A 16,169-nucleotide genomic window follows, 5' to 3' on the forward strand; every position below is an offset into this window, starting at 1 on the left:
ATTTACCAATTTGGACAATAAATGTACTTCTTATTTATTTCTTTTAAAATATAACTACCTATTGTAAACTCTAATTTGACATCTTTTGTCTTTTTAATTTGTTTCTATTATTATGAGTTGTGTCATTTTAAATTATATCATGCACTTATTGATAAAATATATTAACAACTAATTTAACAAGTACAAAAGTAAAAATAATCGGAGGCCTATTAATATTTCATATAAAAAATAAGGACTATTTAAATTTAAATTTCAAACTTGATGGACTGTTTTGATCATTTTTTGAGTCACTTCTAAAAATTATTAGTTTGTAAGGAAAATGCACAAACTTAAATGATATTATTCAAACAGAAAAAAGATAAATAACTTTAGTCAGATATTTTTCTAAGTTGAGTGATAATATAAGAAATTGACTCAATAAATGGAGAGAGTAGAAACTGCCTAGATCATTTTTCATTACTTTTTGTTCATGATAGTCTTTTATCATTTTTAGTAGCCATTTGACCATGAATAATTTTTCACCTTTTTCAGAAAATTATCTCACTTTAGTGAAAAAGTGAAAATCACAGCATTTGATTATGAAAATTTCAAATACAATTTGAAATTGTATTTTGAAAAAGTGAAAACAAGAAAAACTTATTTTCACTTTTTTTACTTCTACTTTTCTCACAAAATTTCAAAAAACAACTTTAATTTATAGTCAAATACAATTGCAACTCTAACTTCAATTCCACTCTATATCCAACTCCAAATGATTATGTTTTTGTGGCCAAACGGGCCATTAATTCTACCAAGGATGAATCTTAGCCATCAAAAGTTTTAGATGAACAAATGGCAAGAATAGATAATAATATTGTACATTACCAGGCAGAATCTCACTGGAGGAAATCTTTCTTGCGCTACAAAATTAATTCCTAAAGCTTTGAGCCACTAGCCATTAATTACCTGGACATTAAAAATTTAAAATATTAGAAAGTTTAGCTTTCCAATGTGCGGACTTTTTGTACTACTAGATCAAGATCTCTTTTCTAAGTTTTGACTTTTTATGCTCTGTTTCTTTCTCTCACTCTGCTTGGAGTAAGCAAGAACTTTGAACAAGGAAGAAAATGGGCAATTACCATGAACAGGAAGAGTCCTTACTAAACCACTCACATAGTTCAAGAATGGGTGGTCTAAGAACCATCCCTTTTATAATAGGTATGCCTCGTTAATTTTTCTTGTTTCGTATTTGGACCAGCTTACATGCAACTCAATTAATTCTAGAAGAAATCTTTTTCATTCTCTTACATTTTTTTGCTTGTTCTTTAATCCTTTTTTTTTTTGGGTAGTGAATGAAGCATGTGAGAGAATTGCAAGTTATGGGTTGCAACCAAATATGATAATCTACATAACAACATTTTATCATATGGAAGCTGCTGCTGCATCAGTCTTGCTTGGATTATGGTCGGCAGTTTCAAATGGTTTGGCTATTTTGGGGGCCTTTATTTCTGATTCTTATTTGGGAAGGTTTAGGGCTGTTGCTATTGGAACCATCTCTAGTCTACTTGTAAGTTTACTCCCTCTGTCCATTTAATTTTTACTTGTTAAGTATACTAAAAGTATTTGTTCAACTTACAATTTTGCGTCTATTTTTCTCTATTATTAACTACTACATTCATTTCTCAACATTTGGATTGACTTATAATAGGGATGATATAATAAAGTTACCCTTTTATTTATTGTTTTTATTAGTCAAACATGTTCTAAGTTTTTATTAGTCAAACATGTTAGATGGACGGAGGAAGTACTAAGTTAGCCCTCCTAATTTTACTCCTATTGTTTCTAGTTTGTCATTTTAGCTTAGCACAAGCGTTGCAATTTCATTTTTTGAAATAACATGCTCTTTTTTCAGTTCCTAATATATTACTCCCCAGTCGTAATTTATGTGTCTTAGTTTGATTGGGCACACAACTAAAGAAACAAACTTTCGAATTTTGCGGTTTTAAACTAAAGACATGTATAGTCCTTTAAATTGTGGTCTTAATTATGCCACGTAGAATTTTGCTACTAGAAAACTTACTAAACATAGGGAGAGGCACTCTTGTTTACCCTAAATGGTATAGTTGAAGTTACATGAGGTAGCTCGCGTCTCAACTTAACCCTTTTTTTTAGTCCATTTACCCGTGGTTTGAATACGAGTTAGATAAGAAACAAAATTGTAATGCTAAATAAAGGAAATAAAGCAAAGATTTCAACGATATAATGGATAAGTAAAGTTAGATAAGGAATAAGAGTTAAAATCCAAGAATATTGATGCAAGGATGGTCATTTCCGAGGGATTCACCTCCGTCCCACGGGCTTCCTCCCCACAAATTAGCTAAGAAAGCATTAGGTAAAGGAAAACAAGTTAAAACTTGATACTCCAGAAATGTATTACCCTTGTATTACTCAGAACCAGAATATGTTACAAATGGGTATAGCGCCTTATCTATAGGTTATAGTACGGAGGCATTAGACAATAGCAATGTTACAACTGAGCCCTTAAGTACTACAATCAATGACGGTGGGCCACGTGTAGATGCTGTTAGCAATGCCACTAATATTCCTGCAGCACTCAGGTCCGTACGGGCTCATCTGTGCACCTGAGCCTTCTTACACGTGGTCCCCTCTTGTCCTTTTTTCCATGTCACCAGCGTACTAACCTTCTTGCCTGCAGCGTGGTCTACTTTTTCCTTGGTCGAGAGGATCCTCTCAAGGCTTCGCAGTCCTCGGTCGAGAGTATACTAGATGTATTTGTTCAACTTACCATTTGGCGGCTATTTTACTTGTTATTAACTAATACATTCATTTCTCAACATTTAGATTGACTCGTAATAGGGATGATATAGTAAGATTACCCTTCTATTTATTGCTTCTTAAGAGTTCTGTCAAGTCAAACATGAATAAGTAAAGACGGACGGAGGGAGTACTTAGTTAGCCATCCTAATTTTACTCTTCTTGTTTTCAATTTATCCTGTTTAGCTTAACACAAGATTTGCAATTTCATTTTTTGAAACAACATGTTCTTTGTTTGAGTTCCTAATATATTACTCCCTCGTCCTAATTTAAGTGTTTTAGTTTGAGTGGGCACACAGTTAAGAAATAAAGTGATAGTTGTGAATCTTGCGGTCTTAAACAAAAGATGTGTATGGTCTTCTGAATCTTGTAGTCTTAATCATGCCATGTAGAATGTTGTGATTAGATTCTTACTATGCATAGGGACATACACTCTTGTTTACCCTAAAAATGGTATAGTTGAATTTACATGAGGTCGAGAGCACGCGTCTCGACTTAACCCCTTGTTTTTAGTCCATTTACCCGCGGTTTGAATACGAGTTAGATAATAGAAAATTGTAATGCTAAATAAAGGGGATAAAGCAACGATTTCAGCGATATAACAGATAAATAAAGCTAGATAAGGAATAAGAGTTCAAATCCAAGCATATTGATGCAAGGACAGTCGTTTCCGAGGGATTAGCCTCCATTCCGAGAGCTTCCTCCCCACAAATTAGCTAAGAAAGCAATAGGTAAAGGAAAACAAGGGAAAACTTTATATTATACTCCAGAATTGTATTACCCTTGTATTACTCAAAATCAAAATATGTTAAATGCGTGTAGCGCCTTATCTATTGGTTATAGTAGGGAGGCACTAGCCAATAGCAATGTTCCAACTGAGCCTTAAAGTACTACAACCAATGACGGAGGGCCACGTGTAGATGCTGTTAGCAACACCATCTAATATTCCTGCAGCACTTGAGTTCGTACAGGCTCGTCTGCGCACCTAAGCCTTCTAACTCGAGGTTTCCTCTTGTCCTTTTGTCCAAGTCACCAACATACAAACCTTCTCCGCACTTATAGTGCATTCTACTTTTTTCTTGCTCGAGAGTATCATCTCGAGGCTTCACATTCCTCGGGCTTTATTCACTCTTTCTCTGAGTGCTACACGAATTCGACCAAATTTTCGCCATACAACTCTCTTTTGGACAAACCAAAAAGTAAGACTTAAATTGGGATGGACGGAGTAGAAGTTTAGTAGCAGGATTACTCAATTCATACCACATAAAGTGCTTCCTTTTATTTTTTTCTCTTAACAACGAGGAGTCCGAGGCAACTTGAGTGCTCCTTAATTGATCCATGCAGATACCTGCTATCTCTCACCAGTACAGGTACATGTTGACTCTTCCACCAATGCTTGAAAAGATAAAAAGAAACCTACGAGTGTTAGTTTGTTAATGCAGCATCTTAAAATTCTAAAGATTGTTCCATGAGAATGTCTAGTTAGATCAAGAGTTCCAATGCAAGTGTAAACATAATTTTAAGAAAAAGCATGCTATTGCTATGTAGTTTGAGAAATTGTTTTTCTGCTTTTTAAGAGCCAGTTTTGGGGTTGCTATTCAGAGTCAATAATCTGCAGATTGTTGCTGTAAAGAGCATCAGGAGTTCATTTACAGCTACAGAAATTGGGCTATAGTTTCAATGAGCTGGTAGTTTGTGCAATAATAGCATGTGATCTTGCTTACCAACTCATTTGGTTCTCTATGCAGCACCATTTGCCTACCAAGTTTTGATTTTAGGATGTCCAAAGTTGCTTATAACTTTGTTTATTACTTGTTACCGTTATGGATATTGGCATGTTCTAAAGCTCAGAAACTCTGCATACTTCAAGCCTCTTTTGTTATATCACCACTCCGGTTTCTGGTAGCCCGTAGACCAAAGGTTCCTCTATTGACTGAGGTATAGGTTTGATGGTCAGATAAATTTCAATTGCAAAAGATCTGGTCAGGGTACATTATCCTTTAGGAAACAAAAAATGAAATTAGCACAACTGCCACTTTCATCCAAAGTTCTTTTACTTTTTCTATCCATTTGACTGCAAACTTTAGTGTTGTAGAGGTTTATAGTGCTCAATTACCCATCATTGCTATTTTCGTGCAGCATACAAGATTATACGACTTATTCCTGTTTTCAGTTTTTGACCTTGTTTACTTGTAGAGGTTTATTCCTTTTCTCTCAACAGGGAATGTCTGTTCTTTGGCTCACCACAGTATTTCCACAACTCAGGCCATTACCCTGCAGTCAGTATCAACATGACTGTGGTGGAACAACGGTATCCCAGTTTGCGGTAATTTTGTTTTCTTTTGGGCTTATGTCCATTGGTGCTGGTTTTGTTAGACCTTGTTCCATAGCATTGGGTGCCGACCAATTGGAGAACAAAGAAAATCCAGATAATGAAAGACTTATGGATACCTATTTCAACTGGTTTTATGCCAGTGTAGGAATTTCAATTTTTCTTGGAGTTACTGTAATTGTTTATATCCAAGACAATTTGGGTTGGCAAATTGGGTTTGGGGTCCCTGCTTTGCTCATGGTTTTATCTGTTTCCGTTTTGTTGATCGGATCTCCTCTTTATATCAAAGCAAAACCTGAAGGCAGTATGTTTACTGGATTGTTTCAAGTAGCAGTGGCAGCCTACAGAAAAAGAAATATCGATGTTCAGCTGAATTATAATGACGACTGCTACTATAAAGCACCTGAATCAAAGCTCCCGGAACCATCCACTGACTTCAGGTATAGGCGCCTCCATCTTATCCTCAATGGTATAGACATCTTCGACATCCATTCATGCGCTTACTATCATACCATATTTGTTTTACTGACTTATTATATTACATGACATTCTGCGATGCATTTAATTAAGCAAATTATTAGGTGTTGAAGGGTCTTCGTTTACCCATCTCATACGCGTTTCATTTGACATATATTAAAAGAAATGAAGAGTTCATCAGATAAGATACTTGAAGGGTCTGTTTGGTACAATTTTTCTACGTTTGGTTTGTCAAAATTTTAAGAGGAAACGAAGTACCTTAAAAATAAGGACAAAATCTTTTGGAGGGGGAAGTAGGGTAAACAAGTTCCATAGTGGCATTTCAGTTTGATCGTCTCCTCCCAACCCTTCCACACCCCGATCTTTACTCTCATCTCCCATAGTGTTTGCCTAGATTATATAAAAATACTAGTATACATACTCGTGTAATACACGAATAATATTAAAATAATATTTTTAATTATTTTATATTGTCATATTTCGTTCCAGCATACTAAATCATATTACCTTCAAAAAATTTAAATATTATATTATTTATCAATAAAAAAATAATTTAGAAAATAAAAACAAGTCTAATCCTAACCATCTCCACCCCGCCCCCTCTTCAATTTTAAATATAATAAATTATTTAATATTAAATAATTATTAATTTTGTTGTTGGGCTTTTGCCTTTATATTTTTAATAAATTAAAACATGTAATTACTACAATCCTTACCTTCATTTCACTTTTTTATTTTTTTATTTTAATCTATCAATTCAACTTCAACAACTAACTATATTTTTTTTTAAAAAAGATATCATCTTTCAATTTCATTTCAAAACACTTAATTGTATCAACTACAAAAACTCAGTTTCAAAATTTCAATTTCACCACTCTCAATTCAATAAACACAACACATATAATTTAATATTTTTTTTAAAGAATTTTCAAATAAAGTTTAATTGCTCATAATTTTTTCGTTGTTTGATTTTATCATTAATATTTTTAAGTATTTTATTTGTATGTATTCTTATATCATCTAAATAAATTTAATTAAAATCTTTCATACCATTTTAAAAATCATCCATCCCCCTCACTCCCCCAATTTTTATTTTATTTTTTTAACTTTTAAGTTTTTTTCTTGCCTTACCTAACTCCCTACCCCCAACTCGCCCTCCTGGCTCCTCCCAACATCTATTTTTTATTTTATTTTTTAGAGAAAATGATCAAAAGCCTCCCCAACTTTTACCTCAAATCTCAACTACACACCTATACTTTGCAGGGTCCTATGACCCCCCTGAACTATTTTAAAGTGGAATTATTAACCCCCCCCCCCCCCCCCCCCCCCCCCGCCGGCATGGCGAGAGTGTGTTTCACTCTCTTTACTCTCTTTAAAGAGAGTGAAAACGTAAATTCTCGTCCTCCCACAAAATCGATTAGTTCCGACTTCAAGGTCGTTGGAAATTTCAAAATCGATATTGTTCCTTATTTTCAACTTCAAGGTTGTCGGAAATTTCAAAATCTATATTGTCCATTATTTCTGACTTCAAGGTCATTGTAAATTTTAAAATGGGTATTGCCCATTATTTCCGATTTTAAGGTCGTCGAAAATTTCAAAATTATCTATTGTTTTCGAATTTAAGGTCATCGAAAATTTAAAATTCGGTATTGTTCATTGTTTCCGGCTTCAAGGTCGTCGAAAATTTTGAAATTGATATTGTTCATTGTTTTCGGATTTAAGATCGTTGGAAATTTAATAATTGATATTGTTCATTGTTTTCTACTTCAAGGTTGTCGAAAGTTTTAAATTCGATGTCGTTTATTATTTCCGACTTCAAGATCGTCGGAATTTTCAAAATTGATATTGTCCATTATTTCCGACTTCAAGGTTGTTATAAATTTTAAAATGCGTATTGCCTATTTTTTCCAACTTCAAGGTCGTTCAAAATTTCTCTATTGTTTCCGACTTTAAGGTCATTGAAAATTTTAAATTCGGTATTATTCATTGTTTCCGGCTTCAAGGTCGTCGAAAATTTTGAAATTGGTATTGTTTGTTTTCAGATTTAAGATCGTCGGAAATTTTATAATGATATTGTTCGTTGCTTCCCACTTCAAGGTTGTCGAAAATTTCAAATTCGATGTTGTTTATTATTTCCGACTACAAAATCATTGAAAATTTTAAATTTGGTATTGACCATTATTTTCCACTTCAAGTTCATTGAAAAATTGTTTAAGTTTGAAAAGGAAAAGAGATGAAAAGTAATGGTGAGTTACCAAAAAAAAAAAGAAAAGTAATGGTGAAAAAATGATGAAAAGTGACAAAAATGGAGAATAAAGTTAAAAAAAAAAATTGTTTTACGTGTAAAAAGGTTGTTGGAGCGTGCATCACACCATATTTCAAATGACTGGTTGTCAGTTTTCGGGGATAATAATTCCAATTTAAAATAGTTCAGGGGGGTCATAGGACTCCCGTAGGCCGCAAAGTACAAGTGTGTAGTTGGAATTTGGGGTAAAGGTTGGGGGGCTTTTGGCCATTTTTCTCTTTAAAAAGACTCTTTTTTGAATACCACCGACCTCACCACGAAACCCCCTCCCCCCAAACACATACACAAAAAAAAATATTTTTAGCAAAAAATTTAAAATTTTTTCTTACCCCAAAAGAATTTTAACTCTTTAATTTATATTTTTTAAGAATTTTTTTTTTCATATCACACCCCAACTAAACCTACATTCACCACTCCCTACCCTCCACCTACCTAGACCACCCCTTGCATCGTTTCCATCTATTCCAATTCACTTTGATCATATTCATCTCTTTGTCGCTAGTCATTTTTATTGTTTAGTATTAAAATACATATATGCTTTTAAGAAAATATTTTTTATTTGCATCACAAACAAAAAATATAAGTAAGAAACAATTTGTTTTCTTAAAAAATATTTTTCATGAAAATTATATTCCTTCGTAATGAACACATCCATAAAATCATTAAAAAAAATTCGGTGATAAAAATGATGGTATACAAAATCTTGAATTTTTTATTTTGGTAAACAAGAAATATTATATATAAATAATAGTATTTTTGTAACAATATTTATCAAATCAAATTTAAATTAACAGTACTCTTTTGTAGAACTAAAAACATGTTTGTTTTGTAGCTTAAAATGATCAAAAATCATGAATCTAAGTGTAAAAATAGATGAAAAGTATGATATATAATTATTATACAAAATATTATTTGTGATGATACCATGAACATCTACATATTATAATTTTCAGATAATTTAGTACACAATAAAGTATGTAATGCATGTATATACATTGTTCAAAAATATCAAAAGGATGACTTTTACAAATTTAAGGAAACACATATTGATTAAAGTGGTGTACTTTGAACATTAATGGAGAAAGATGAAGATAAAAAATGACATATTCTTTCTGCATATAAAAAAGAAAAAAGTTAAATCAAATGTATTTTTTAAAATATGAAGAATTAAAAAATGCAGTAAATGAATTCATGAATTCAACTTTCATTTAAATTCAAATTCAAATACTATCATAATTATCTAGTTTAGTAGTCTTCCTTATCCTTCCTTTTTTTCAAATGTAATACATAGTTATCTTATTTATATATTTGAATGGAGATAAATATTTGAAATTAATGAGATAATAATGATAATTTTTAATATTATTATTTTATATTTAATATATAAATATATTTTATAGCATTTAAAAAGTATAAATTTATGTATTTACTACTTTTCACACATGATTTTCTAGTTTTAAGCTAATGAAAATATGTTATTTTTTAAATCTAAAAACCTATTATTTTTCACATTCAAATATTATTTTTTAAAATAATAATAAGATATTATTATTATTATTACTATTACCGCAACATTTATTTCTAAATTAAAAATTTTTGAACGTAATATTATGAGTTCTACTACTACTAGTATTATTATTATTATTATTAAATAGTTAGAGTTTATCTAGGATTCTTCAACTATGATATATAAGCTTAAGCTAATAAAAATCATTTATTTTTCTTTTAAAGTATTATTATTTTCAAATTCAAACATATAATAAAATAATTATTAAATAGTTAGAGTTTATTTAAGACTCTTCCAACTATGATTGCTAGGTTTAAGCTAATAAAAATCTTTTGTTTTTCTTTTAAAGTATTATTATTTTCAAATTCAAATATATAATAAAATAATAATTAAATAGTTAGAGTTTATTTAGGACTCTTCAACTATGATTGTTAGGTTTAAGCTAATAAAAATCTTTTATTTTTCTTTTAAAGTATTATTATTTTTAAATTGAAATATATAATAAATATTTTATTATATTTTCAAATTCAACTAATTATAAATATTTTATTACAATACTTTTAAACTTGTCCTAAAAACTGCTACGTGGCTTCTTTTGGTGATTCGTCCTCTGCTTTATAATATACTAATATTCGTACCCGCGCGATGCGTGGATTATTTCAAAAGAAAAAAGAAAAGCAATGAGAGATAATTGTAACAATTTTTATGCATTTGTTTTATCATCTTGTACGGAGTTGTTTACTATAATATTTTTAGTTAATATTTTATCTATAATTTAAATAAGTTTTTTGAACTACTTATATTTTATTTTCAGTATTATAAATGAATAAAGTATAGTACTTGTTGAATAAAATTACAAATGTGATTATATTTATATATTTTTTATTAAATATTAAAATTAATAAAATATAGTACTTGATGAATGAATTGCAATTGTGATTATATTTATTTAAAAACATTCAAATATTTTGAGTTGATTAATATTTAATTATATCTTACTTTCTACTGTAATACACCTAACACAACTAAATTATATAAATCCAACTATTTAATAACATTTTAAATATGTTCTTGAATTTTTCAGTGTTTAATTATTGTTACTTTTATCTTATTTAGTAAGATTCCAGTAACATAATCTTATTCATATAGGATGATTTTTTCAATAATTTTTGAGATTTTCTCATTTCAAATTCAGATAAATCTTATTCCTTTATACTTTTACACAAAAATACTTATTTATATTTTTAATTTTTTTCCATAAGTATCATTAATTTGTTATTTTTTTTCCACGTGTTCTTTAAAAACTATTTTTTCCCACTTATGTCATTTATATTATCATCTTTTAATATTATGTAAATGAATATAAAGTTTTATACTTTTATATTTTGTTTGTTCTTATTATACTTTTATTCCATTAATCAATAGTCTTTTATTATTAAAATTCAACAAATATAATTTTAATTATATACAAAATTTAATCTCATCCAATTTGTTATAAACATTTAACAACTTTTGAGCATGATTTTTGTATGTTGGATCCACAACTGCTTGAAGTTATCTCGTAAATTGTTGTAATTGTAATCTAGAAATAAGATGATTAAAGAAACTCATTTCAATTGTATCTGATCTATCCTTATTTTTTTATTTATTAATTTAGTTTATATTATCCAAAACAAAGAATAAAAATTTTTGAAAATGCAACCCTATATATTCATCTTGTAATTTATATACTTGTTAGTTTTGAGTCGAGGAATATTTTGCAACCGATTAGATCAATTCCCATTTGAATAAACTAAAGGAAAACCAAATAGATGAATGAAGATTATCAATCTGTCATTTTTTATTCTTGTTTCTTCACCATGTTCACACTTCAATTCATATAATTTGCTAGGAAACTCACTTCAATTCATATATTTCTAGTTCGCTAGGAAGCTCAACATATTAGAGCGTGCATGTAGATAAAATGTTGATAACACTCATTATACTTTAAGCAAAAAAAAAGAAAAGAAAAGATAACGCTCATTATTCTAAATTAATGTAATTTGAAAGTTGGAGAAAACAAAGGAAGAAATAACATCGTCTTCATATGTTCCTACAAACATAATTAGAATCATTAATCCTTTTTCCGTGATAGCATAACAAAAAAAATAAAATAACAAAAAAAAAAGCGCATGAACAATGTACCTTGATAGTTATTCAGAGAAATTGATGAGCATTATCTATAAAATAATTTATCCGTGATAGGTATATCTGTTTCAAAAGATAAATATAATGTTAATTATAAATAATAAAATAATAAAAAAATTAAATTAACCATAAATAATATATTGATAGTTATTCAAAGAATCTGATAAGCATTACCTAGAATCTTTTTATCCATGGTAGATATATTTGGAACAATAAATAACATTATAAAATAATTAAAAAATTAAATTAAGCATGGACAACATACCTTGATAGTTGTTCAAAGAAAACTGACGAACATCATGACCTATAATCTTCTTATCGGTTGTAGAAATTATCTATGACAAAAAGGAGATGTTAAAATAGAATTCACAAAGATATGTCTTTAGTTTTATATACTACTATCATGGTGATATTCTGAATAAATAGAATAAGCAGGGACATAAAATGATTTAATTATTACTAATATGTGAATAAAAAATTCTATTATTGTTATGTTGAATCTATACAATAAATTATTATTAAGATAAACAAACAAAGATTAATTAATACCTCTACGAATAATGATCATAGAAAATTCTCTTGAAATAAATAAAATTCAAATTTGAAAATGATTATCAATAAAAAAAGAAAAGAAAGTTGACACTGCTATATGTGTCACAGAAGGGGTCTAATATATAAGATATTATAAAATTGAATTTTCATGAAAATTAAAAATTATTCAAATTCAAAACTGAATGTGATATTAATTTGTTAGAAAAGATAGGATTTTAAATATCATAATTATCTTATATCTTAAATTTTTGAGTTTGAAAAAAAATTAACATGGGAGATATTCTTATCAATTCAAATTCAAAAATGTAGATATATCTAATTTCTGTTAAAACACAAATCTGCCAAATAAAAAGTCTCTATTCATTCCTAGAAAACTTATTAAAAATATCTTATTTTTAAAATCCAAATATATCTTCTCCCTAATAAAGATACTCACCATTTATAGTTAGAATTTATTTAAGACTACTTGTGACTATAATTACGTTTTTCAAATTAAAAGCACTATAATTTGTGTACGATTACTACTATTATTTATTACTTATTATTCTTATGTAAATAATATATGCAATTACGTTTTCTTTTTCAAATTGAAAGTACTACTACTTGTGTACTATTGCTACTATTATTTATTACTTATTATTATTATGTAAATAAATCTTTTATATATATATATATATTTAAATTTTATAAGATATAGGTTTGAAAAAGTAAGAGTCTATTAGAACTCTTCAATTATGAATTTTTATTTATTAAGATAATGTGTTTTTAAAAAAATGATAATTTATTTCAAATTCAAATATTCAATCTTTTAATTCAAAATTTTTATTACAATGTTTATAACCTTGTCCTAAAAAATGTCATGTGCCTTTCTATTGTGCTGCCACTTGGCTTCTTCTTGTGTTTCGTCCTTTACTTTATAATATATATAGATTTTTGGAATATTCACGTTCAAATTACTGGGGTTATTATTACTGATCGGCAGAATCATATGCATAAAATAAATATTTTTTGCTTAAATACAATACACCAGAAACACATGTCAGAAACCCTTCTTTCACACCTAACACATCCAAATTGTTAGTTCTCTGTCAATTACTGTAGCAATAGATAATCTAACTTGCCTTTAGCTGGAAATGTGTTTTCAGTGTCATAATGCTAGTAATGGGCATACACTCCTATTCATTATTCTTTATAGGTGGTTGAATAGAGCTTGCATAATTCAAGATCCTCACATTGAGTTGAAACCTGATGGAGAAGTTTCAGATCCATGGAGTCTGTGCTGTGTGGAGAAAGTGGAATTAATGAAGTGTTTTCTTAGAGTTCTTCCAATGTGTTCCACCTGTCTTATGCTTCTTGTGACGTTCAGTCCGCCACTTTTGATATATCAACTACTATCCATGGATAGACACATTCTCCCTCACTTTGAGATCCCAGCAGGATCATTTGGCATGATTACCCTTATTAGTTTGACAATCTGGATGGCTTTTTACGATCGTGCTTTGGTGCCTTTACTGGCAAGGTTTACTGGACAGTTGACAGGGTTGAGTCCAGTTGCCAGAATGGGAGCTGGCTTAGCTCTCGGCATTGTGGCTGCGGCACTTTCAGCAATAACAGAAACCATACGACGCAACAAGGCAATCGATGCAGGGTTTGAGGATGACCCGAATGCTGTGATAAACATGTCCTGTATGTGGCTCGCGCCACAGTTGGTACTAACCGGGATGGCTGAGGCTTTGAATGTGGTTGGACAGATTGAGTTCATATACACTCTATTTCCAAAAACCATGTCCAGCTTTGCAGCAGCTATTTACACATTCGGCCTTGCCCTTTCCAGCTTAATGGGCAGTGTCTTGGTGAGCGTGGTGGATAGAGTTACCTCAGCTGGAGGCAACACGAGCTGGCTTGCGACCAACATAAATAGAGGTCATCTAGATTACTACAATTGGCTATTGACTTTCTTAGGTGTGATTAACTTCCTCTATTTTCTGGCCATTTGTTGGTTTACGGAGCATCATCATGATGGTAGGAGTAGCTTATCTCCTGAGGAAGAAGAGGAACAATCCGAGGATAGGCATTTAAATGGTGCTTCATTGTAATGAAGTGCGTACGCTGTGTTTATGCTTGAATCATTTGCATGTAGTGACGTCCGTTGAATTCTTGACAAAAAATAAGTTACGGGTTTCCTTTTTTTAATGTTTGCTTATAAAGCGTTAAAATCTTAGTGGATTTAGGAGTAAATTTCTTCACACTTTAACTTTGCATCTATTACGTGAAATTACTTTTTTTTTTCATTCATTATACAAAAGTTATTTTATTTTGCTCCAATCATCACGAAAGGTACTATGACCGAATTTTACAATAATCTCACAAAAAAAAAATGATGTGACAATCTTAATTAGTTCTTAATTTTAATTCAGGAGAATATATAACATATATTACTCATATTTTGACTCTTTTTATATGTGCTTAACCCTATTTTTCTTTTGGATTATATAACTGAAGAATATCAATTTCTTAATAGATTAGACTACCCAGTGAATATTTTCACAAAAGAAATTTGGTTGATATTTTTATGAAACTAAAATTATTCTTATATCTAAGGGAAGATATCAAAATTTGGTAGTCCTCACAATGACACTATGGTAGTTTTAATTTTCTTAAAATCCTCTAAAATTGAGACATGTATTGGTAAATTATTTTTTTCCTCTAAAATTATGGCATGTAATTGATTAGATTATGGTAATTTTAATTTTTTAAAATCCTCTAAAATTGTGACATGTGGTTGATAAATTATTTTTCTCATCTAATATTGTGACATAAAATTACCTTTCTCCTTCTAAAATTGTGACAAGTTAATAAAATTACTTTTCCCCTTCTAAAATTATGACATACAGTTGATAAAATTATTTTTTTTTCATTACATTTCTTTTCTTGTCACTTAGGCCATTGCATTTGATATATCATAATAATATGATGAACTACTCTATTTATTGTGTTTGTGTTTGGGCTTTTAATTGTTTGACTAATCGGTTAATTTTCTTAGAAGTTTTCATTATAATATTCAGTTTCTGATAATACATATTGTTGAATTAATTTAATTGATAAATATAAAAATTAATTTTATGTATTAAATTACTTATATTTTTTTACTTTTATTAACACAACTATTGATAACATTATTTGTACAAATTTTGACAATACTTATTCGATGACAAAATTAAAGAGGTTTTATTTTAAAATTATCTTTAGCATGTTGATTTATCGTTAAAGAATAATAATAATAATAATAATAATAATAATAATAACTATAATAATAATAATAATAATAATAATAATAATAATAATAATAATAATAATAATATGCATATTGGCTTAGTACAAATTGTCTTTCGACCTTTAACCCTAAAGGGTCTCCCTGAAACATTTTTAGCTGCTTTGCGTGATGCTAGAAATCAAAATTTTCGAAAATCCTTAATGGGATCTATTGAATCTACTCTTGCTTATGGTCTTGTATATTTTAATACTCAGCCAAATTTATAATTATCTCTTACTGATGTAAATATTCTTCATGCTTTAACCTTAAATGTGAAAACTCATGAATATGATTATGCCCCTGGATCTGAACTAATAGGATTATCTTACCGCATATACTATCGATTATTATCAACTCTAAATCCTCGATGTAAGTTAATTGATGATAATTCTGATTGCACTATGCTTATTGAAACTAATTTTATAAAATCTAGGGTCACTACCCGAAGACCTATTAGATGGGATGAAATTGATTTCCCCCAAACATGGATTTTGAATTCAGTCACTTCCCCAAAACAATTGGCGGACGATGTGACTAATTCAGAGTTAACTCAAGTAACACAAAATCCAGATGGACGAATTTGTCTATAATTTGATAGTAATCCCCCAGTCTATAGAAATTCTTTCTCAATACCACGAAGACTTCCTTCTATTCATCATATTTCTCCTATAGAACCTCAGTA

The 16,169-nt window shown here is 29.6% G+C and overlaps 1 protein-coding gene across 1 annotated transcript; it reads left to right on the forward strand.

The window, feature by feature from the left end:
* Nucleotides 1-857: 857 nt before the first annotated feature.
* LOC107848191 (protein NRT1/ PTR FAMILY 1.2) lies at nucleotides 858-14,367 on the forward strand. The gene is made up of 4 exons (XM_016692896.2): nucleotides 858-1,197; nucleotides 1,329-1,546; nucleotides 5,036-5,586; nucleotides 13,370-14,367. Exons 1-4 carry the CDS (start codon nucleotides 1,107-1,109, stop codon nucleotides 14,268-14,270), a joined length of 1,761 nt encoding a protein of 586 aa, XP_016548382.2. The 5' UTR covers nucleotides 858-1,106; the 3' UTR covers nucleotides 14,271-14,367.
* Nucleotides 14,368-16,169: the final 1,802 nt, after the last annotated feature.

The sequence above is a fragment of the Capsicum annuum genome, chromosome 11 (assembly GCF_002878395.1).
Source record: "Capsicum annuum cultivar UCD-10X-F1 chromosome 11, UCD10Xv1.1, whole genome shotgun sequence".
NCBI classification, from domain to species: Eukaryota; Viridiplantae; Streptophyta; class Magnoliopsida; order Solanales; family Solanaceae; genus Capsicum; species Capsicum annuum.